A 24,923-nucleotide genomic window follows, 5' to 3' on the forward strand; every position below is an offset into this window, starting at 1 on the left:
TAGGAAAGGTAGTTCAGTGTAAAAGTATTCACACCCAGGGGTGGGTGCCAGGGTAGCTCGGTCATTTAAGTGTCCAACTCGATTTCAGTTCAGGTCATGACCTCAGAGTTGTGAGATCTAGCCCCGCATCAGGCTCCACGCTGAGTGTGAAGCCTGCTTAAGATTCTCTCTCTCCTTATCCCTGTGCCCTTCCTCTGCACCCATGCTGTCTCTCAAAAAGTATTGACACCCAAAAATAAATAAGTAAATAATTAAAATAGTCGAGCAATTATTACTGCTCAGGACACCCTGTAAATGCTTTTGTCTATGTATGTTGGTCTGACATAGCACAAATCTCCACTGACGCTTTTTAACTCATTTTTTGTGGATTGTATTTATGAGATTACTGGCATATATCAAATGGTTTTTTTTTTTAATGTTTCTGTTTATTTCTGAGAGAGAGAGCGCGGTGCAAGCAAGCTGGGGAGGGGCAGAGAGAGGGAAGGGAGACCAAGGATCCAAAGCGGGCTCTTCGTGCTGACAGCGGAGAGCCCGATGTGGGGCTAGGATTCACGAACCGTTTGAGATCATGACCTGAGCCAAAGTTGGACACTTTACCGACTGAGCCACCCAGACACCCCAGTCAAATGATTCTTGAATTAAAATGTGAGAGACATTACCAAAGGAGCAGATACATATGCTTTATGGACACTGTTTATACCAGAGGTCCTTTTCATTTATCTGTAGTTTGTGACTGCTTATCAGATGGTTGATAGGTCTGTTATGTCTACAGTGCATTTCTACATGGAAGGGTAACTATTTCTGTTAAATGTTTCAGAACTCTATTTAGAACTTTTATCTTAAGAGATACTTAAACAGTATTAGCATTAGCATTAAAAAGCAAAACTTTGCTATTAAACAGGTAAATGGCAAGTTCTAGATTGCCTCATAAGCATAAGTTTTTAGATAACTGTATTTTATTTTTACAAAACTTAAAGTGGAATGTAGTTATGGTAGTTATTGACTAAACAACATAGGGGCCAAGAGAGAAGGTAAATAAGTGAATGTGTTTTAATGTCATAATTCAGACATTAGCAAACGGACTCATGGGCCAAATCCACCCATGGCTGTTTTTTTGTATCGTCTGCAAGCTCTGTGTGGTTTTTACATCCTCCAAGTTTATTTAAAAGAAATGAATATATAATTTCTATATAATAATTTCTATATAACTTCTATATAACTATGAAAATATAAATTTTTATATAATTTCTGTATAAAGCTAACCATTATTCCCCTGGATCTAATTTTTATTTGTATCTTTTTTTTTTTTTTAATTTTTTTTCCCAACGTTTTAATTTATTTTTGGGACAGAGAGAGACAGAGCATGAACAGGGGAGGGGCAGAGAGAGAGGGAGACACAGAATCGGCAACAGGCTCCAGGCTCCGAGCCATCAGCCCAGAGCCTGACGCGGGGCTCGAACTCCCGGACTGGGAGATCGTGACCTGGCTGAAGTCTGACGCTTAACCGACTGCGCCACCCAGGCGCCCCTATTTGTATCTTTATATCATATTGGATGACAGCTTCATAAGGCAGGACTTTATGTTTGTTTACTATTGTATTTCTAGTTTCTAGGATAGTTCCTGTGTTCTTTTTAATGATGTGTAATGAATGGATCACTGAAAGAAAGGAGAGATGGAGGAATATATGCTTTTAAGTAGCCTTAAATTGTGAGGTGTAAAAATGTACAAATGTAACTCTATTTAGTTTCTGCTTATAATACTTGTGATTAGCCTTTGCTGTAATAACTGACTTGTAAATTTAAAAAAAAACAAACAAACCTGTTCTTTCCTATTCAGCCAAATGAGTAAAAGAAAAAACCTGCTGTTATCAATAAGTTAAGAGGATGAAGACAAGAAAATGTTTCAAGGTTGCCATTCTTGAAACCAGCATAGAATATTTTTCTAAAAGATTAACTTGCAATTATGTACGTAAAATAAATGATCTAATTTAATACTTAATCTTTATTACAATTAAAATACAGTATAAGTTAAATTACCCTCATAATTTTTAATGCTAGTTATTTGGAAAAGAAATTAAATGAGAACCTGTGGTTTTGGAGTTTGTCGAGTGAGAAGTAGTTTGATGATTTCCCTGCAGAGCTTACCTTGATTGAGCTCATATATAAGATTATTGCTTATTATGTAGATTAGAAGATAGAAATTTTATTTATTCGCCCCATTTTGGAATGTAATTCATATTAGGCAAAAAAGATTGTTTTCAGGCTTCTTTGGGTCACATACCTGTAGTCACAAAGTGCTATTTCCTTTGCACTATTTCCAGGGGTTTGTTGTTTCCTGTCTCCCAAGTTCAGGTGTTCCATGGCACAATTTTGGGATTTAAGAAAGGCTTGGAAATGCTTATCGTTCTATAGCCCCAGATACTAGACAGTATCACTAGTGACTGACTGAAAATTTCTGCCCCTGGCTGATCTTAGATAACTAGGCAGATCCGTTGAGCAAGGGGAGCCAGTTAAAATTAAAATTTAGACTCCCGTGAGATTCTGCCCACCAGGAAGATGAACATTAATAATCATGTGAACCTGACCCTAAATTTCACAAATTGAAGGAAAGCGGAGTGTACCAAACTATGTATATCCAGTAGTTCCCTCATCCCACGGTTTAGCTTTCGTGCTTTCAGTTACGCATAGTCAACCATGGCTCAAAAGATGGTCCTCCCTGACAGATTGCTAGAAGGCTCATTACTAGTAGCCTAGCACTATGCCACAGTGTCTTTATCATCCACCTTACATCACATCATCACATAAACGTTTTATCTCGTATCATCACCAGAAGGGTGAGTATAGTACAAATATTTTAAAAGCAAGAGAGACCACATTCACATAACTTTTATTACAGTATATTGTTATAATTGTTCTGTTTTATTATGAGTTATTTTTGATCTCACACTATACCTAATTTATAAATTAAACCTTGTAATAGGTATATATTCATAGGAAAAAACGTAGTATATATTGGGTTTGCTACTCTCCGTGGCTTCAGGCATCCACAGGAGTCTTGGAACACATCCCCTACTGATAAGGGGCACTACTGTACTTTTACTCCTCAATTTTAGAGAAACCAATTTTTAAAAGAAAATTTTACTGTTTTTTATTTTTAAAATTTTACTTCAAAAATAGTAAGAAAACGGTTTTTTCATAGTGAATTTAAGTAAGTTATTAAATTTTTTCCTTTAGTACTTCACAGTTTTTCAAAGGATTGTATAATACCATGATGTTAAAAAGTAAAGTTGGAGGAGACTATAGATGCTGGAGAGGGTGTGGAGAAACGGGAACCCTCTTGCACTGTTGGTGGGAATGCAAATTGGTGCAGCCACTCTGGAAAACAGTGTGGAGGTTCCTCAAAAAATTAAAAATAGACCTACCCTATGACCCAGCAATAGCACTGCTAGGAATTTACCAAAGGGATACAGGAGTGCTGATGCATAGGGGCACTTGTACCCCAATGTTTATAGCAGCACTCTCAACAATAGCCAAATTATGGAAAGAGCCTAAATGTCCATCAGCTGATGAATGGATAAAGAAATTGTGGTTTATACACACAATGAAGTACCACGTGGCAATGAGAAAGAATGAAATATAGCCCTTTGTAGCAACGTGGATGGAACTGGAGAGTGTGATGCTGAGTGAAATAAGCCATACAGAGAAAGACAGATACCATATGTTTTCAGTCTTATGTGGATCCTGAGAAACTTAACAGAAACCCATGGGGGAGGGGAAGGAAAAAAGAAAAAAAAAAAAAAAAAAAGAGGTTAGAGAGGGAGAGAGCCAAAGCATAAGAGACTGTTAAAAACTGAGAACAAACTGAGGGTTGATGGGGGGTGGGAGGGAGAGGGGGGTGGGTGATGTGTATTGAGGAGGGCACCTTTTGGGATGAGCACTGGGTGTTGTATGGAAACCAATTTGACAATAAACTTCATATATTGAAAAAAAAAGTTGGAAAAACACAAGATCTATACGTGTTCATTTGTATTACGGTTTCAAGTTTTCTACATTATTTCTGTATAAATGAAAATGTTATACAAACTTTAAATATATTCACTATGGTAGTGAAAAAGTGAGAATCTTATTTTTTTAGCAGGGCTTATTTATTTCAAGGAATTCGTTAAACTGCAGGGTGATTTTCATGTCACCCCTAAATATTGATAATATACAATGAGACTTAGAAAATATAGTAGCAACCCTTTACTGCCTATGTTCTCGCTCACTGCTACAAACATAAAAAGCTTCCATTTGTGTTTATTATAGGCTTCTCCAGCTCACACAACTCCACAGACCCAAAATACAAGCGGTCGTCGAAGAAGAGCAGCTAATGAAGATCCTGATGAAAAAAGGAGGAAATTTCTAGAGCGAAATAGAGCAGCAGCATCAAGATGCCGACAAAAAAGGAAAGTCTGGGTTCAGTCTTTAGAGAAGAAAGCAGAAGACTTGAGTTCATTAAATGGTCAACTGCAGGTAAGGTGCATATATGTAAATGTTGTCTTATTTTTAGTAGTTGTGAACTTAGCTCTTCCCTGTTTTTTCCACTTAGCCATCCAGACATTTTAGCACACAATATTGGGTGTGTGTGGAATCTGTAGTTAAAGTGTAGTTTTATAAACCTATTTGAATACTGAGATGAAGGGTTATAACACTTTAAACACTGACACTATGAAGAAATGTTAAGTATAAGTTCTTGTGTGATACAAAAGTACCAAAACTATCTTGCTTAAACTTTATAAAGTTGTGGTATAAAGTTCAAACAAAGAACCTTGAAATTTAAAATACCACTGGTATTTCATTTTTCTTATTTTTTGGTTTCTATCACAGCTGTAAAGTTGCTTTAGTAGCATTTTTGTTCTTCTTTTGTTCTTTGAATTATAAATTTTGTTTTGTTTATTTAGAGTGAATATAGTGCTCGGAAAAGGTGTCAGATTGACAGCCTTGGAAACTGAAGGGCTCTGATTATCCACAGAACAGGTACAATATGGCCAGTGGCAGTAGAAATCATTTCTACCTGCCAGTTCACTGCAGACAGGTTTCTTAGGAACCTCATGGGATATAAAGGTTTTAAAGCTCTTTCCTGTTGAGTCTTTGGTAAGATTTACAGTGATGGTGTCGGTACCAAGTCGATTTCCTTCATGCTCTTTTTTTCTTTCTTCCTTTTGTTTTTGTTTTAATGTTGTGAATATTCTCCGGGAAAACGATGAGCATCAACTAGAAAATTGATGTCAGTGAATTGTACTTGTTACCGGTCAGTCTTTTGAGTTATCCTTTCCTAGTTAAAAACGAATCTTTCTGTATAATCATAATTGATGGGGAGACTTGCTCTCTTGTTAAATCTATCTTTAAAGATGTCACCAGTATTAATGTCTGTTTCAGTACTTCGGGAAAAGTTCTTAACATCAGACAAAGTATTTAACCTAACGTAAATTTTATAAAAATTTTTTCATATGTGAAGCAGTCATCTTTTAAAATTCTCTATTGTGCTTTGGATATTGATGGATGAGCTCGAGAACAAATAAATGTCTTGAAAAATTTATTTTTAGCCATTTTAACCATTTAGAAAAAAATCTAAACATTTACCACATCACAGAGACTTTTTAAAATTTTTTTTTTTCAACGTTTTTTATTTATTTTTGGGACAGAGAGAGACAGAGCATGAACGGGGGAGGGGCAGAGAGAGAGGGAGACACAGAATCGGAAACACGCTCCAGACTCCGAGCCATCAGCCCAGAGCCTGACGCGGGGCTCGAACTCACAGACCGCGAGATCGTGACCTGGCTGAAGTCGGACGCTTAACCGACTATGCCACCCAGGCGCCCCACATCACAGAGACTTTAAATACATACTAGGTTATCTTAAACATATATTATCATCATCTGGTGAATTCTTAATCAAGAACTATTTTCAATCCAACTCTTGATTTCAGCCCAGGCCATGATCTCAGAGTCATGGGGAGCGAGCCCTGTGCTGGGCTCCGTGCTAAGCATGGAGCATGCTTAAGATTCATTCCCTCTCCCTCTCCGCCTCCCCCTCTCCCCCTAATCCCTTCCTCTAGGGGCACCTGGGTGGCTCAAGTCAGCTAAGCACCTGACCCTTGATTTCAGCTCAGGTCATGAATTCACAAACCATGGGATCCGGCAGGGTCTGCACTGAGATTGCGCTGCTGAGGATTCTCTCTCCCTTTCTGACCCTGCCCCACACATGCTTTGTCTCTCAAAATAAATAAACTTAAAGATTCTCTCTCCATAAAATAAAAATCATATTAAAACTATTTTCATAACTTTTTAGGAAAAAAACATGATTTTTATGATTTTTTGTCCTCTTAAATAAAATGAAACATTATAGGTACTAATTTAAAGTTTCAAATATGTTACATTAACGAAATGATTTAGGTGTATCTGTTTCCTTTCTGTTCTTAACAAGATTATTCTTCTAAATGACTTGGCTGTTTTTTAGTTGTACATGAAGCATGTTATTCTCTGTTAGCCTCCATTGCCTTACACATAGAATAGAGATAATGCCTGTTGATCCTACTTCTCTTGAGGGTTTTTTGCATAAATCATTTGAATTAGAATAAGTGCAAGAATTTTTAAGTACATAAATTTTAAAGCTTAAATTGGTCAATATTTTCCTAATTTGGCTTATTCTTTTTAAGAAGTAAAAATGTTTGAAAACTTTAAAGTGGGATAGAAATATATGGTATCTACAGGGTATTCTTGGACTTCAGATTGGGCCAGTTTTCTGCTGTGACCCAAGGTATGGTAGTGCTAACAGCTTTAATGAATCATTGCTATTCCCTTAATTGTATTGCAGCACTGGTCACCATTATCAATAGCAACAGTGCTTTGTTATTTCAGAAAACCTTGGAAAATTCAACATTCGAGACAAATGTATGTAATCCTTACTTCATTCATCTCATGTTTTTTTTCCACCATACAAACTATGATTAAATGTCATTATCTTAAAATATATTTTATGTTTTCCTAATCTGGGTAGAAATTTCTTGATTGGAGGAATAAAGGCAAGATTTATCACCTCAGTAAAAGTTAACAAACGTATCATTTTGAAAGCATGAATCTTTTAAATTGAAGTCAAATTAAAGAAATTCCTAAATTAACCGCTACAGTTTAATGGGACGTTAGTTAATACTTCAGATTACAAACAGAAAAGTAAACTCCATATGTTTAATCATTAAAAACTAAGTGATGATGGCTTCATGGTTAGATAAGAAAGTGTTCTTAGTTTTAGAAATGCATATCAGAATGTGAAGATAGGTGAAATGATGTGTTCTCAGGGATGTTTTTTAAAATGCTTAAGAATGAAGTTCGTATGTATGTATCAACCTGGGAAATAATCTGTAATATATTATTAGGGGTAAAAAGAAAGTTGCCGCAAACAGCCCTAATGTCCATCGGTGGATGAATGGACCAGTTATGTTATATATGCACAGAATATTATTCAGCCATAAAAAGGAGTGAGAGTACAGAATGTGTATGAACCTCAAAACATGCTTAAGTGAAAGAAGCCAGAAACAAAGTCATGTGTGACTCCGTTTGTATGAAATATTTAGAGGAGAGAAATCCATAGAGACAAATGCAGATTGGTGGTTACCAGTGACATGGGGAGGAGGAAATAGGGAGAAACTGGTTAATGGGTAAGGAGTTTTACTTTGGAGTGACAGAAGTGTTTTATCACCAGATTGGGAGAGGTGGCTGCACAGCATTGTAAACGTACTGAACACCACTGAATTGTTCGCTTTATTTTTGTTGTTGTTGTTTGTTTATTTTGACAGAGAGTGCACATGTGAGCGAAGCAGAGCGAGAGGAGAGAGAATCCCAAGCAGGGATTCCTGACAGTAGAGCCCCATGTAGGGCTTGATCTCACAAACCATGAGATCATGACCTGAGCTGAAATCAAGAGTCGGATGCTTAACCAACTGAGCCACCCAGGCGCCCTGAATTGTTCACTTCAAAATGGTTAATTCTAGGGGTGCCTGGGTGGCTCAGTCGGTTTAGTGTCTGACTTCGACTCAGGTCGTGATCTTGCAGATTGTGGGTTCAAGCCCTGCTTCGGGCTCTGTGCTGACAGCTCAGAGCCTGGAACCTGCTTCGGATTCTGTGTCTCCCTCTCTCTCTCTGCTGCTCTGTCTCCCTCTCTCTCAAAATAATTAATAACATTTTTAAAAAATGGTTAATTCTAGCTCATGGAATGTCACCTCACTAAATTACTTAAAAAATAGTTGGAGCATAACTTTTTCATTAATAAAAAGTTTATAGTTAGATGAATAAATGTGTAGATATGGAAATCACTATAGGAATGAATCCCTAAATATAAGTGGAATTTTAAGAATGATCTGCACCAGGATGTAACAGTGGGGAAAAGGCTGTTGAGAAGCATGAACGATTTGGGAATAAAGTAGGCTTCAGTAATTGTTTCAAGCGACTATATGGTTTTTATTCATTGTTTTTTAGTTATCAAATGAAATAGCAGTTCTAAAAAGTGACAGATTCTGATTTTCAGAATATAAAGAGTTAACCTGGATTCAGGGAGGAAAACTTTGTCTCACAACAGCAAAACTGTTAACTGTGAAGAACAGAATGACTTGTAAAGAAAATTGAATGTCAGAGAAATAATTAAACTATGTGAAAACATTCCATCAATTCTACATTTCCTTAATCCTTCACGTGACATACAGGCGTAGCTGATCAGTATAGTGGGCAGTAATGACCCATGGTTACTTATATATTATAAATAAATTTTAATGAGTGTTGAGGTGTGACTGTTCATATTTTTACCAAATACATATTAGGTTTTAAAGAACATGTTAATTATTCAATCTTCTTGCCCCACTCGCTGAATTTAATATTTTAGCCTTCTAAAATTGCTGCTAAAAGGCAATATCATGAAGTTGAATTGGAGACATGGTAATCTAGACCAAAACTTGGATACTGTTGGTTATAAATTATTATATTTTTAAAGGTAATATGTGATTTTTGTGGTCTTTTACTTGAAAGAGTTTCTACCTCTTCATGACTTTGCTTTTCAGTTATACTCATTTTGAAATTTTGTTGTCAGTTTACAATTTCACCCTGTTTCCTTTGTGGACAAAGACAGATTCTTTACTCACCGTAGCTCCTTAACAGTTACTCTGATATAAAACTTGGGAGTTTTTGTCGTGGATTTTGCTTTTGAAACTTAAGTGTTGCAAAATGTGTGTGGAGTAGAAGCTTAGTAAGTTTTTTTAAAAATGGAAGCATTGTTTCATAGCTGGGTACTTGGAAGACTTCACTCATAAGTTAATGATGACACGGAAAAGGTTTTGTTACTGCTTTGTTGACTTAAAAGGGAATAGAATCAAATCTTTTATTTCTGACACCTAAACAATATTTTATTTCAGTATTTATCCCTTGAAATAGGAAAGAATAGTGACAGTTGGAAAATACTATACCTGTTTGTTTTAATTCCAAGGTGGGGGTGTGGTGGGGAAGTATTGTGTGCTATCACTGCCTTCCTTCTTTTCCCCTGAGTGTTTAAATTACGCTGTAGAGGGGGAAAGGGTGATAGTGATACCACCTCTACTTCATGCATTTTACTAGGAGCCTGAGACCTGGTTCTTCGTTTTAGTAGGCCTTGCTAAAAATCTTTGAGCCTTTACTTCCCCATCTGTCATACTCCTAGAATAAGTACTATTATGAAGATCAAATGAGAGAGAGAGTACAGAGAAGTCTATTATAACGACACTATGCAAATGCTAGTTATTTATTATTCATTCTGTCGTTAAGCATCTATTGTGTGCAGAGCATGTTATTAGACACAGGAGATAAAACAGTGAAAAAGACATTGTCCTTGCACTTACAGAATTTGTGGTCTATCAGAGGAGACTGACATGAAACAAAGTATGAGACTAAGGAGAATGAGAAAAGGGTCATTCCCATTCATTTCACAAAGTATTTCCAAAATACTTTTTTTTTTCTTCTATCGTCATAGACATAAGTTAAATATTTCATTCTCAAGTGTAAGCTTTTGCATCCATGACAGTCCTTGGAACTGTGTGAGGGGAATCTTGATACTTAATCATTGATTTTTGTGAAGACTAAACATGAGGAAAATCATACCTTTAGCAATGAGAAACTCCCTTATTTAATTTGGAGGGGTAGTGTCTAAACTGAAAAGCCAAAGATCATAAATTTATGGAATACTTGGTCCTCAATCTATAGCCAGTGATCAATGAAAACCTTTAATAGATTACTCATATAAACTAAAAAAGAATTGTTCATTAGTATGTAATTAACCTTTGAGTAGCTACAGATGGAATGAAGCAATGGTACAGACAATGCCAAAGTAATTTACTTTTAGACCAGAATAACAGTTTTTTTTCAGCATCTGTCTTATCTTACCAAAAATGTTTTACTTTGACTAAAAAAAAAAAAAAAAATCATAACATGGTTTATGATGAATGTCTATATAGAATATTTAGGAGAGAGGGCATTTGTGATTTTTTAAATTCTGTGAGATGATACTGTAAAATATGCCAATTTTCATTTTATGTCTGAGAAAAATTAACAGTGTAGCTGTGTTGGTGAGGTTGTGGGCATAAATAAGGAAATCGGGACCTCTGACCAACTTTATATTATTTAAGCAATTTCATTTCACCTTCTTTGGTATTTTTTAACCCTCCCCTGGACATAGAATTACCGTGGTTCTCTCTAGAATAGTACTAAATAGTACTCCGTACTAGGCTGTGTGCTGTACTCTGGGGATACAGAGAGCCAGATAATCCCAATCTGGCAGAGGTGATGAACAAGTAAACCAAAAATTAACAATCCTGGTGTGGTGAATACTACGTAAATGCGCACACATATGTATATATGGCTCTGGGAACACAGAAATGGACTCCTAACTTATTTTCCTATCCAAATTTACACTGAGTGGACTCTTAAAGATGAGTGAAAAAATTAGCAAGATGAGAAGAAGGAGAGGAAAGCTTTTCTAGGTAGAGAAAATTGTGTGTATTTACAAGAACTTCAGTTTGTGTAGTTCAGAACAATTAAATATTTTTTTTCATAGGTTCAAACTAATGTGAAAGGGTGGTCACAGGTACCAGATTATAAGAGATTATAAGAGATTATTATAAGATTATACTATATATTCTGGGCTAAAAATACATGTCCAACCCTATTTCATATTACAGAAATTAATGAGAGAAACTTACTAGACATGGATCTCAAAATCAAGCTGATGCAGCAGGGAGGGAGGAATTTTGGATAATATATATTAGGTTCTTCATAACGTGGTTTCTCGTGCTTGGTGTCATTAATAAAGAGCTATAATTTATAGTATTGACACTGATGACTGCAGTATTACAGAGAAATGAGTTTTCTAATAAGCAGCTTATTTTTTTTAAGTGAAACTAAAAATTTCCCTCTTATATTTTCATCACCATACACCCATTCTTGTCTCAAATACAATATTTTAAACACAATTTAGCCTTTTAATGTTCCGAGTTATTGTGAGCATCAATTTTTGTTCTGTGCTTTAATGCATTGTTGCAATTTGTTGTTGTGGGGGTGCGAGAAACTATTTGGCCCAAGAGACTTGCTTAAGTTTCATTCTTTGGATTTTTGTATTTCTATCATTGATCAGTTAATAGGATCTAATGAGTCTAATCTTCTAAATGATTCTACATTCAGCTTCCTGGTTAAGAGACCAAGGGGTGGAAAACAAAGTTCCTGAGCTTTTACGTACACATGCTTGTTATATTTCTTTATTTAATTTCGGGTTACTTAAGGGTAATGTAAGTCCAAATAAGTAGATGTGTTTGTAAATTAAGAGTTTTCCTACCATTTTATTAAATTCATATTATGACTCACTCTGGAGTATTGGTAATTATCACTAACTTCTGCATCTTTAATATTTGGGGGTGACCCAAGGGAATTAAATGGACTCCCTTAATTTGGAACTTTTTAATATAGAATCTACCAGATTAACGCCTCCAAAACAAAGGCTGTGAAGTGCTCATTTTTAAATAAGGACTAGGACAAATCACCATTAACTTATCAGATTTAAATTTTGATGTGTACAGATTACCTAGATCAAGGGCAACTAAGTCATCTAGATATTATATCTACTATCATTGGTTCCGTGTCCAACACAGTACTTTGTTGCATTTTAGGTATCCATGATTCTTTGATTATTGTGGTTTCTTCTGTGGAGGCTTTCATAGTTTCCAGAAATCCAGAAACTTGCTTAATTGAGTTTCCAGGATAAATTTTTCACTTTCAAGTGAACAGAGACAGTGAACATTCATTCTGACTCCCTTGATGTTTCTAATTTTTCAGATAATCAAAAGAGCATGCAACATAACTAAAAAATACCTTCTGCAGGTAACCTGTAATATATAAGCAGTCCCAAGGCAAATGGTAACATAAAAACTTTGAAATATGTTATCCAGTCATGTTGTTACCTCATTTAAATTTTTATAGAAGTTGCAGTCTTTGTACAAATGCTAAAATACAAAAACTGATGTGTACTGATTAAACCTGCTCGAGCAGTGTGTTTTGTTTATTCCTTGATATTCTGTTAAAGATATCCGATACCCTTAATTTTCACTTGTTATCAGCAGTAAGAAACGTTTAGTCTGATGCTGTTAAGGTACATAAGTTGTTTCTTCTCTAGAGTGAAGTCACCCTGCTGAGAAATGAAGTGGCACAGCTGAAACAGCTTCTTCTGGCTCATAAAGATTGCCCTGTAACCGCCATGCAGAAGAAATCTGGCTATCATAGTGAGTAATGTGCCATCACCTATAGCCTTAGGCTGCGTCGGTGAAATACTGCCAGAGTGAACCACGCTACAGTTAAAAAGACAGAGGCTGCAGTTCTAATACTTAATATTAAATATCAGAACTTCTGCAAGGTTATTATGGAACGGGGAATATACTTTGTAGAATCTAGAGTTTTTGAATTTTCCTGTTTCTAGCCTTTTTTCGAGGGATTACTATACATCAACAAAACAGGTTAATAATTCAAAATATACTGTAAGTACTGATGGTATTTCATCTTCCCAGGGTAACGGTTGGTCTTAGAACGACAGAGTGAAACACTGCTTCTTTTCCAGCCTCCATTGAGTAATTTTTTTTTTAATTAACTATCTTCGTTTAACAATATATAGTACCCATTTACAGTATCGGATCCTATTGTTCTTAAATATCAGCATTGTGCAGTTTTTTTTTATTGTTGTGAATCTTTATGTTGAGTCTTTTGGTCATAAAAATGCTACAGAACACTACTTCCATTATCTGCTTCTAAGTTTCCTTTTACATGTTTTCCCCAAAATGAGATTCTTCTGTTTTTCAGCATTTTAGAGGTTAATTGTGCTTTTTCTTTCTTGTAATGTCCTTCTTTTTTGATAAGATGCACAATATTGGAGCCAGCTGTTACTCTTGAATAAATGGCCAATTTTGTCCATCGTACACAAATTTGTAACAAGTAACAGAGCTGGGAAGGCATTAGGCAACATTCATAATATATAACCCACAGCTTTTGTTTTTATGATTTAGTGATATTTCAGGATATTTGTAAATGTGAAGATTGTTTCAACCATATGTATCCACTTCATTTTAATTTGCCAGTGTCAGTAATTCAAAAGAAAGAAACATTTTGTATTGGATGCAAACAGTTCCTCAGGTGCTCACGATAAAACTTAATGGCCACCATCTTTACTTGTAGTCATTGTAAGCAGTTTCATCAGAATGGGCAATATTTTTTAATTTAAAAGATTCAGTAGATTTAGCAACTCTCTATTGCCATATATATTTAGAACATTGATTTTTGTCAGTTTTGAGCAAATAAATCTCAGTCCTTTGATATCTAGTCATTTTCACAGGATGGTGAAACACATTGTGGAGTAAATTGGAACCATATAGAAATATGTTTGGGGTTTGTATTAACAATGATTGCTGCAGGGATGAGGCCATTATGGCTCCCATCTGACTTAACAACATAATTTCTGATAGAAGCTACTGAGTTCAGCATTATGCATCTATGATTTTCTTAACAAGAGAGCGCTCTTGAATTTTGATAGTTCAAAAAGAATATACAAATGATTCTATAAAATTAGAAGGAAAATGAATTCTTCCGTTGCATCCAACTAAAAATTTATCTCATCTGCAATTTTTTAATCCCATCAGTTTTATCTCTTATCAAGGTAGCATGTGCACAGCAAAGGCAAGCCAATTTTTCATTTTAAGCAACAATTTATAAAGATATTTTTAAGGTATAAATGTGTGGGTTTATGTGCCATACCCTTAAATAAACTGAAAGTCTAGATTAATAAATTTTTAGGAAATACATATTATGCTAGGTTGAATAGACTGCAGGAAATGAATAACACATTTTGGACGTTTGGAACTATTCCTGCCTTTTTCCTACCTAGTCCTCTAGATAATCAAATGGAAGTAAAATACGGTTTTAGTATAAAATTAGTTCTCTTTAGCTCTTGGGAGATAATTGGATTTTGTAGAAATTGTAAAGTAATTTCTGTTTTCAAGTTTGAAGCAGAAAATCTGACTTTTGTGTAGTAGTCAAGGCAGATGGATCGAGTAAGTGAGTACTTAACATCTTGGAGAAAATGTGGGGAAGTTCACAAATACTGAACACTATGCATGTCTTAGCACACAGCTATTGCTGATGGTGAACTGTAATAGTAGTTAAGACTTTCAAAACATCTGTGAAGTCAAGGTTTAATAGAAACTAATGAATATTACAAAAATCTTTCAGATAAAGGTGACAGTATAAAAGCACACCACCATACGGTCTCACTTCTAATTGTCAAAGTCCGTGCATCCTAGGATGAAACCCCTCAGGCATGGGAAAACCATGACAGTTGGTCGCCTTAAACAGTATAAAACATGAATGAAAATAGGAATATATTTTTGATGTTTGGATTCTATGAAAAATAAAGCACAAGAGTGATCTTATTACCATTGATTCCTATTTTCTAAATTTTGGAGCATAATTAAAATTGTATTATACTTGCTTCTGTAATCTTAAGTGCGAAGGAAACCTTCTTTGGGCCCTAGATGTAATTGAGAGCTTATATTTTCATTAATGAAAATATATGTATGAACATAGGTAGAAAACTTCAGAGCGTGAATTGTCAAACACTTGGGGGTTTTTTAGCTTTTAAGTAGGGCTGAAAAGGGCTCTGTGAGTGCAGTAAGAACTCTTCTCTTTCTAGTGCTTAGGGTTATGTTGGTGATTTTTCTCTCCTCACCTTCCAGAAGTGGACATAGGTGCAGGTATATCCCTTTATAAAAGTATTTTACATATAAAATGTATAATTACGCCATTTATAAATCGGTACCTGGTACTTTGTATAGCCTAAAGATTTGCTTTGCCTAATTCTGAAAGTCTGGAGATTAGCACTTGTCTTTAAAATTTACTGTTTTATGTTGTCATTGCCTGCACTCTGTATTTACATTTCCTTAGACCTCTCATCATAGATCAGCCTCTTTATTTTTAAATTTTTTATTTTGAGAGAGAGAGGAGTGGGTATGGAGGGGCAGGGAGAGAGAGTCTTAAGCAGGCTCCACGCTCAGCTCAACTGTGAGATCGTGACCTGAGCAGAAATCAAGAGCTGGACACTACTGACTGAGCCACCCAGGCACCTTCGCCTCTTGGTTTTTGAAAGCTGGTGTATCCTAGAACTTAACATTGAGAGGAAGGTCCGTTTGTTTTCATATTGAAGAAGAGACGTAAAGGGGACTGTACTCTTGTCAGTTTGAGTGCCATTGCCAGGGTTTGGGTTTCTTGAACACGTAACTGTTCTGTTGGCTATGTAACTGAATTAGAAATATTTTATAACATTTGTTATTGCCTCATCCAAAAAGGATCCTTTCTACTTTATATAATTTTAAAAGGTTTATTGTGATTTTTTTATCATATCTTGAGGGGTGATTTTGCATTGATAGCAGATTTATAGAGAAGAGGGGATTCTAATTAATATATTTTTAAAAACTGCTTTCCAGAAAATGCATGGATTTGAGGCAAACTTGTCAAAATTCTTTAAGTCCTATATTTCAGAAAACTCTCAAAATGAGTTTTATGTGAACTAAAATCAAGCTGGCCAGGTTTCTCCTCCTCCATCTCCTGCATCACAAATCATGGAATAAGTCCTGCTTCATAGCGTCCACAGTCTTTTAATAATGGACTTTCAGAATAGGCACCTGGCCACCAGTAAGCAGGCCAGTCTGCATTGTCAGATTTGACAGCCCGCTTGTTACCTTTAAGCACTAAATAAAAATTATTTTAAAGCCAAGTGAAAAGAAAACGAGGGGTTTCTGGGTGGCTCAGTTGGTTAGACGTCTGACTCTTGGTTTTGGCTCAGGTCATGATCTCACAGTTTGTGAGATCGAGCCCCACATTGGGCTGTTCACTGACAGTGCAGAGCCTGCATGAGATTCTCTCTCTCCCTCTCTCTGCTCCACCTCAGCTCTGTCTCTCTCAAAATAAATAAACTCTATAAAAAAAAAAAAGTACAAAAGAATACATCCAGTATGATACAATTTTCAGAATGTTCAAAAGTTAAATGCTACTTTCTAGGGATGCATACCTATTTGGTAAAACTTCGAACAAAAAACAAGGTAATGGTTAAAGAGCTATCAGAACAGTGATTACCTTTGATGAGGAGAAGAGCCTCCAGGAAGCATCATTGTTATTGGCGCTGTTCTCTTAAGCTGGGGGCTAGGTTCACAGTTATCATTGGTCCATGTTATCATTCTATAAGTTACGTACACTGTAACTACCGGTGTGGTGTGCGTATCAGAGTTTTCACTAAATGAAATTACTGGATTGATCCTGTTAAAATGAGAAAGATGTAGGAGATGCATTGTTCCGTCCTAAAAGTTGGTAGATTTTCACAGGTACACAGAATGCCTCTTTCTGAGTATCTTCCATTGTAGTTTCTAGAGTTTTATATAATTTTTTATTTGAATCCCAATTAATTCGTGCATCTCTAACAGCTGGTGGCATTTAGATTCTAAATATTGCTCATTCTCATGTGTATGCATCATTAGAGTCAGGTGTTGTAATCACCCATTGCTGCCATCGATGGAAAGTCAGCCAGAATAAATATAGTTCTAGAGAATGCAGAGGGAGTAATTTGAAAATGCAATTTGTATGGAAGAATTCATTTTGTTTATGCGTGTGGGTATAAATTTTCTTATCTTTTAATAAGAATGGCATGTAGGCAAACAGACCGGTTGTGTTAAATTGTCATTACTTGGTAAGGGTCTGATTATATCTGTAAGAGTCTGTCTCCCAAATTCCTGCCTGACTTTTCTTAACACTGTTGAGCAAACACGTCCTCGGCTCGGTTCTGTGAGCTGGGCACGCAGATGCTTCCGTGTGCATGGCGAGGCCTTCATTTGAGCTGCTGCAGGTAAAATCGGAAAGCCACCTTTTGGTTTGCTCAGTTCCAGTCATCCCATCGTATCTAAATAACCGCTTTTGTCAAACCCTGACTCTTTACTCTTGTGTGTTGACAACCTACTGATACATTCTTACAGCTGTTTTTAAGAAACCGTGATTCTTCTTTTTTCCGCTCAGCTGCTGATAAAGACGATAGTTCAGAAGACCTGTCCGTGCCAAGCAGCCCGCACCCTGAAGCTATACAGCATAGTTCTGTCAGCACATCCAATGGAGTCAGTTCAACCTCCAAGGCCGAAGCTGTGGCCACCTCAGTCCTCACACAGATGGCGGACCAGAGTACAGAGCCCGCGCTGTCGCAGATTGTTATGGCTCCTGCCTCCCAGTCACAGCCCTCAGGAAGTTGATTAAAAACCTGCGGTGCGGCAGTTTTAGATACTCATTAGTGACTTCAAAGGGAAATCAAGGAAAGACCGGTTTCCGTTGATGCGAAATCTGTGGTTGTAAATTTTTTTTTTTACTTGAAATTAAATTTGGCTCTAAAGTTGGTGTAGCGGCAGTTGATGATCAGCCTGAACAACAGTTTTTAGTCTCTGGAAAAAGACTGATTTTGCTTTTTTTATAAATATTGTTAGATTTATTAATTTTCTGTGCTCAATGTGTAAATTGTATTATAATTCATTGTGGTTTATTTCACTTTTAATTTGGTGGTGTTTTAATAAATGGGGGTGTTACTGAGTCTCTTCCCACTTCCATTTCTTTTGACCACCTCTTACCCTCAACTGTGATGGTAGTATTGTCATATCATTTATACCAAAGTTCTGCATCGTCCCTGTTGACTTTGTAATGTTAACAAGGTCATAAAGCACTAGCAAGAGAAAGATAGAAATTTGCTTTTAATCTTTTTGCCTTTTATTTTGCACATTATGCAAAAGGAAGAACATTAGAGAACACTTTTTAAGTGAGTGAAACGTGGTAAAAGACATACAGTGCTTTTATGCACCCTCAAACTAAATCAAGGTCATTCGTCGTGCGTTTTCTTTAAGATTTTAAGTAGACAGGAATTTTGGAATCCTCCAACATTTCAAAAGGACTATTTTTCAAGTCTTAAATTCAGTATTTTAAATCCTATGTTTTGAGGCTAATAAAACATGAAATTATATCATCTATGATACAGGGTTATCAGATAGCTAATAATTTTTTGAAATTAGGTTTTGGGTTTTTTTGCAGATTTCAGGTTACAAACTGAGAAGTTTATGCATAATCAAGTATGGTGTGGTTGCCAGAAAAAGCCTAAAAATTACTTAGAAAATTTAAGGCTGTTTGCCCCCATTGTCTTGTACTTGCAAGCTAACTTGTACTTATTCTTGTGAAAGCACTGTCATCTTTTAGTAGCAAATTTTGATAATGTTTCTCGTGGGAAAAAAAATCAGTATCTATCTTTAGAACATTGTAATTATAATGTGGGAAGCAAGAGTGTGTGTGTGTGTGTGTGAGAGAGAGAGAGTGTGTGTGTGTGTATGTGTGTTATGTGTGTATGTTTCTTTCAATAGTTTATGCCAGCAGTCTTTGCTTGAATGTTTAACGATGCCTTCGGTGTGATGCTGGCCGATAGATGATTGCAATTTAAAATGTCATTACTGTGCAGGCTTGGATAACTAACATTCCATGATGTAGTTTGTTTCTGAGGAGATGATTGTAGGTACACTTTTCTCATTATCCAATCATCCGTGGGATACTGAGTTTTCTAATGTGCCATTATCTATTTTTATTCTCCAGTTATGTTCAAGATACAGTACAATATTTTAAAATAGACTAAATTGTGAAAAATAAAGTAGTAGACGTGTGTAAGAAAACTTTGTAAAATAGTTACGAGTCCTACCCAGTAGCAACTTCTGGCATTCAAGCAGGATTCCATTATGTAAATATCTGTAACGCATTTATAATAAGCTGTGTAGTCTGTTCTGCATCTATACTACACTATTTACGAATGTCTCGGTGCCATCTCCTAACGAGACTGACCTTTTAAAAACCTATGTCGAATCTCCTTGGTAATTCAAGGAACTATCCCACCTGCCTAAGTTCCAAACTGGGAAACATTCAAATTATACAAATGACATTTCAGGACTTTTAAGTATGAAGATAATAGGATTTTTATTGTTTGGCTTATCAAGAGTGAGCGTTTTTAGTTGATAATTCTACTTCTAATTTTTTTTTTATTTTTAACTGATTTTGTAATTTAAAGCAATGAATTTCTGATCATGATTTTCTCATAGTTATGCTAAGGAGTTGATCTCAAAGGCACAAAATATGAATTCTGCAAGAAGGCAGTTTTTTATTGTAAGTTTGGATGGGTTAGGAAAAGCCTCAACTTTTCACTCTCCTAAGTCCTTCAGTACATTTTTCTTTCATTTTATTATTTATGCAAGTTAAAGTTTTTGGTAACAGGAATTCTTGCAACTGTAAAATAAAACTACATAGATGTAAGAAGTCATGTAAACGGTTAATGAACTTACCAAGGTTAGCAAAACTTTCATTGTAAATCAGTCTGTGCTCAGCAAATGAAAATCATTCTTAGTTGTATAAACACAAATTCCATTTTGACTTTCAGGATGTCGCACTACTTCTGTACCTAGCATTTTGAGTCCTTACATTTGCAATGTTACACAAACTGTACTACTTTCTTTTATGTGCAGTTTGCATGAGTAAACCATCAGAGAATAAATTCTATCTTTAAATTATGTTCATAATTTGCTTGTCCTTACCTCTCTTTCGTAAAGTAACAGCACTTGATAATATGCTTTCCGCCCCCTTCAGGATGTTTGTTACCTGAGAAGAACCGGATAGTCTTTCTATTTCTGTGATAAAATTCAGTCCTCCTTAAAGACATTTCAACTGCAGGGTGCTCAGGCCTTGTCCTTCTCTGGATTCATTAAGCCCCAGCCAGATACACTGAACTTTTAACTTTTGTCCCCAGCCACGAACATTCTCTCAACGACACCCATACACCAGTCCGCCCGCCTCTGGCATCTCTTGGCAACTGCCTGACAAAACATCTTAAACGTAACACGTCCAACGTTATGTGCCAACCATTATAGTTCAGTTATAAGTGTAACATGTCCAGCACTGACTCCTTAGCACCCCCCCCCCCACCTTCCCGTCAAGTGTGGTTCTCCAGCATCTTTCATAAGACACTTGATGACAGCTCCCTTCTTCCAGTTGCTTAAGCCAGGACAACGGTGGTGGTGTCTTTGATTTCTCTCTTCCCACCTCCAAACTATCAGGAAATGCTGTTGGATTTACCGTCAGAACAATCCAGAATTCAACCACTTCTCCCCCTGTACAGTGCTATTGCTCTGTACCCTTATTATCGTTCACCCAGTGTACTGTATCTGCCTAGTAACGGCCTCCTTGTTTCCACCCCTCCTCCTTCAGCCCATCCTCAGTACAACAGCTAGAATGGTACTTTTCAAATTAAATCAGCTTGTGGTGCTCCATCTACTCCAATCCTGGAGCAGCTCGCTGCACTCAGAGCTGAAGTCCATACAGCGGCCTGCAAGATGGTTTGTTCCCCATCCCGGTGCTGTGCTGGCTCTGAACCCCTCTACCTCGTTTTATTCAGTGAGTGAGAGCTACTCAGCGTGTCACTCGTTCTGGGCACATGGAATGCACCAGGAGCCCAAACACAAAAATCCGTGCCTTTGTGGATGGAGCTCCATTCCAAAGAGGGTTGGGGGGGTTAGTGTTGGGAACCACAATTAACCTACTGATACAAATGCTAAAAGTGGTCAGTGCTAAGTGAAGAAATTAAAGATGGAGAGCATGTGAATTGATACTTTGGTCTTGTTCAGATTGAGCCAATCTGAAGAGATGCAAAAAAATCACATGGCTATTTTTTAAGGTACACGTTCTAATGAAGGTACTTAATCTGGATTACATGATATTAGATAAAAGATTTCATGAAGACAAGCTGCTGATACCTAACAAAATTTGACGAAAATATTAAAAGGTCAAACTCATTGTTTGCATTGATTTGTTTCAGAGGACAGGAAAGATGATCTTGTCTCTGGCATGTACTTACTGTTAAATGTAGTTTTATTACTTCTACATCTCAGACTGTAGCATTTAACACTTGACATTAAGAATTCACTTGTGAGAATCTAACTATAGGAGAAATCTGTTTACTTGTAGGCCTTCATTTGTATAAATATACACTTGCACAGACACAGGGAAAAAAAATGCCTAGAGAACACAGTTATCCAAAAATTTAGTTCTAAAAGACATTTAGAAGAAAACATTTTCTAGGGGCACCTGGGGCGCTCAGCCAATCAAACATCCAACTTCAGCTCAGGTCATGAGCTCACAGTTAATGAGTTCAAGTCCCACGTTGGGCTCTGGGCCGACAGCTCAGAGCCTGGAGCCTACCTCGGATTCTGTGTCTTCCTCTCTCTGCCCCTCCCCCACTTATGTGCTCTCTCAAAAATAAACATTTAAAAAGTTAAAAAAATTTTTTAATCTGACATTTTCTAGATTATTTTGACCACAGGATAATGGTTACTTTTGAAGGCAATTCATACCATTTTGTATCTCATGTAGTTATGAGAAATCGTTTCTTTAAACTATTAATAAATACAAATTTGTTTCTGTAATTCTCTCCCACAGTTAAAAAAAAAATACAGGTCTTTCCAAGACTAACAACAGACTTCTACATGGGTGCTCATTGAAGCTAAGTATCATGATCCTAGAGAACTAGCATCTTTCTGTGTAGAGAAAAACCCACACAAAATTTAGAATGAGGACCTTTCTGGAAAAAGCAATCTACCATTTAAGTAAGTGGTGAGTTGCCAATTCCATGTATTGCCATAGAAAAAGCACAGTCAGTGAAAATGTTTCAAAATTAAAGGATTTATTCTGAAATAACAAAGGCCACGTGATATTGAAACCTACAATAAAAAGTATATGCATAGTTTTATTCTATTGTAGCAGTCTAAAGTACAGAATCAAATGTTAATAGTAAAATAATCAAATGTGTCACAGCACTCTAGAAGGGTTTTGTTATTCAATAATGGGACAGTGAGTTGCATCTTTTACCATCAAATGCACATGCAAATTTTTCCAGTGGCTTTCTGAGAAGAGGAAGTCATTAGTATATGGTCATGATCACAATGCCTTCCTTTGCCTCTTTATTTTGCATTAAATTTTAAATGTAAAGCAATTCCTTCAGCTAGAATGTGTTTAACAAAATGGCTGCCATGGTTTTATCATTACCTCAATTATTTGGGAAGCATTTTTAACTATGTCCGTTATGTCGAATAAAGGTTGGTTTGCTTTATTCACTTACATTAGGTTTTGCATCCCCCACCAAAAGAATGCTCTCCCAAGGAGGAGTTAAGGTGACGGAGCAGCATGGAGACCCTGAGCTTGTCTGGTCCCTGAAACACAGCTAGATTAGTGCCAAACAATTTTGAACCCTAGGAAATTGATCTGAGGATTCACACAACCATCTGCATAACTTAAGCCATAGAATTTGGTAGGTACATGGTACAGAGAGGTGAACTGGGGGAGAGGAAGGCTGCAGAGGGAAGGGAGGTGTTTTTGGCGGAGAGAGGACAGAGCAAGGGGGAGAGTGTAGTGTATCGTGATTGTGTGACAAAAGCATTCCCCAAAGCTACCTGGAGAGAGACAGAGAGAGAGAGTGAAAACACAGGCGAGACTGAACAAGAAATCTGTTCCCAAAACCATTGATGGGGAGAAAGGAGAGGGTTTTAACACCACTAGGATTCTATAAACAGGGGAGTGCAGAGCCTGAAGTTCCGGACCTCAGGGCTGGGCAGTGCTGTGGTGAGGAAGCAGGGTGGATGCCCAGGAGCAGGCAGAGCAACCTGAGGGGGTATGTGTGCCACACAGAAGCAGTTCCCCTACTTGGAGTGCATTTGGTAGAGGCCATACAGCCTCCCCATAGGCAAAGGTCCCAGTGAACCCTGAAGAGCAGCCATGTTTGCTGGTATTGGGATAAAAACACCAGAGTGCAGTGAACCCCGGCAACAGCTGTATGTTGTAATTTGCCATAATCTCTGAACCCCTGCCGTTGCACAATCACCCAAACGCTTCTGGGGCAAGCCGGCACCTGGCCATTGCTTAGCAAGACCCTCCACCAGAGAGTCGGTGTAGATGGGTCTAAGCCAAAGTGTAGGGTCTCCAAAGTGTAGGGTTTTGAAACACAACTCCGTCTGAGATAAAACACTGGAAGAAGGTGCTGCCTGGCAAGCAGACAGCTTGGACAGGGACAGGGTAGAGGCGGGGAGTGGACAGAGGCCTGAGACAAAGGAGGGGTGCTTGATCACAGGTCGGTGAGGGCAAAGAATTCCTGTGCCAGAGACTACGGAGCTGGGTGGAGCCATTTCCACCTCTCTCGTGCTCGCACACGTGCATACCAGCATGCGCACCACACTGATCCACCCCAGTAAGCTAAGCGGTGCCACTTAGTTGAGAATGGAGCCATTACACCAAGCCCAGCTGCGCCCTCCAACCACATCCCCCAGAGGACCAGCACAAGATACTCCACCTGCTTAGTGTACAGACTATAGAGTGCTCCACAGTTTCAGTTGTAGGGGAAACTGGATATAACTTCATCTGGGTTTCATTCTGTTTGCTGGTTCATTTATTTGTTTGTTTTCTTTGCTTCTGTTTTTGCTTAAATTGTTTCTTTTTTTTTCTCTTTTCTTTCTTGGATACAGAAAGATAAAATACTTTTTTTAATTTTTTATTTTTTTCTAAATTTTTATTCTATTTCATTTTGTTTATTTTATTTTATAATTCTATTATATAGTTTTTTTTAATTCTTAAATTATTTTTTCACTTTTTTCTTCCCTTTCCCTTTTTTCCTCTATTCTATCAAGCTACTTTCAAAAGCAGACCAAAACACACCTAGGACCTAGCTTCCTTTATTTGATTTTTGTTTTGTTTTTAATTTTTTAATTTTAACTTTATATTTTATTAATTTTTTTCTTCCTCCAAATGACAAAACAAAGGAATTCACCCCAAAAGAAAGAACAGGAAGAAATGACAGCCAGGGGCTTAATCAACACAGATATAAACAAGATGTCTGAACCAGAATTTAGAACCACGATAATAAGAATACTCACTGGGGTTTAAAAAAGCATAGAAGACACCAGAGAATCCCTCTCTGCAGAGATAAAATAAATAAAATCTAGTCAGGCTAGAATTAAAAATGCTATAACTGAGATGCAATCTTGAATGGATGCCACAATGGCAAGGATGGACAAAGCAGAGCAGCGAATTGGGGGTATATATGATAAAATTATGGAGAATAATGAAACAGAGAAAAAAGAAGGAAACAAAGGCAAAAGATCATAATACAAGACTTAGAGAACTCAGTGACTTATTAAAAAGGAATAACGTCTGAATCACAGGAGTCCCAGAAGATGAAGAGAGAAAA

General features: G+C 36.8%; 1 protein-coding gene across 7 annotated transcripts in view; it reads left to right on the forward strand.

Moving 5' to 3' along the window:
• The window catches only part of ATF2 (activating transcription factor 2), an 81,923-nt gene extending 61,709 nt beyond the window's left edge, over positions 1-20,214 (forward strand). For 5 of the 7 annotated variants that reach the window (XM_047082208.1, XM_047082209.1, XM_047082211.1 and 2 more), the window contains 3 exons: positions 4,305-4,511; positions 12,717-12,822; positions 17,645-20,214. In XM_047082208.1, the coding sequence (XP_046938164.1) occupies positions 4,305-4,511; positions 12,717-12,822; positions 17,645-17,871 (540 nt within the window). In that variant the 3' untranslated portion in view covers positions 17,872-20,214. Of the gene's footprint in view, positions 1-4,304; positions 4,512-4,939; positions 5,290-6,854; positions 6,932-12,716; positions 12,823-17,644 lie in introns of those variants that run through there. The other 2 variants (XR_006962596.1, XR_006962595.1) reach the window with 2 other exon arrangements.
• Positions 20,215-24,923: the final 4,709 nt, after the last annotated feature.

This window comes from Lynx rufus, unplaced genomic scaffold (genome assembly GCF_022079265.1).
Source record: "Lynx rufus isolate CCGP_SWC_20201006 ecotype Redwood Valley unplaced genomic scaffold, mLynRuf1.p SCAF_2, whole genome shotgun sequence".
Taxonomy (NCBI): domain Eukaryota; kingdom Metazoa; phylum Chordata; class Mammalia; order Carnivora; family Felidae; genus Lynx; species Lynx rufus.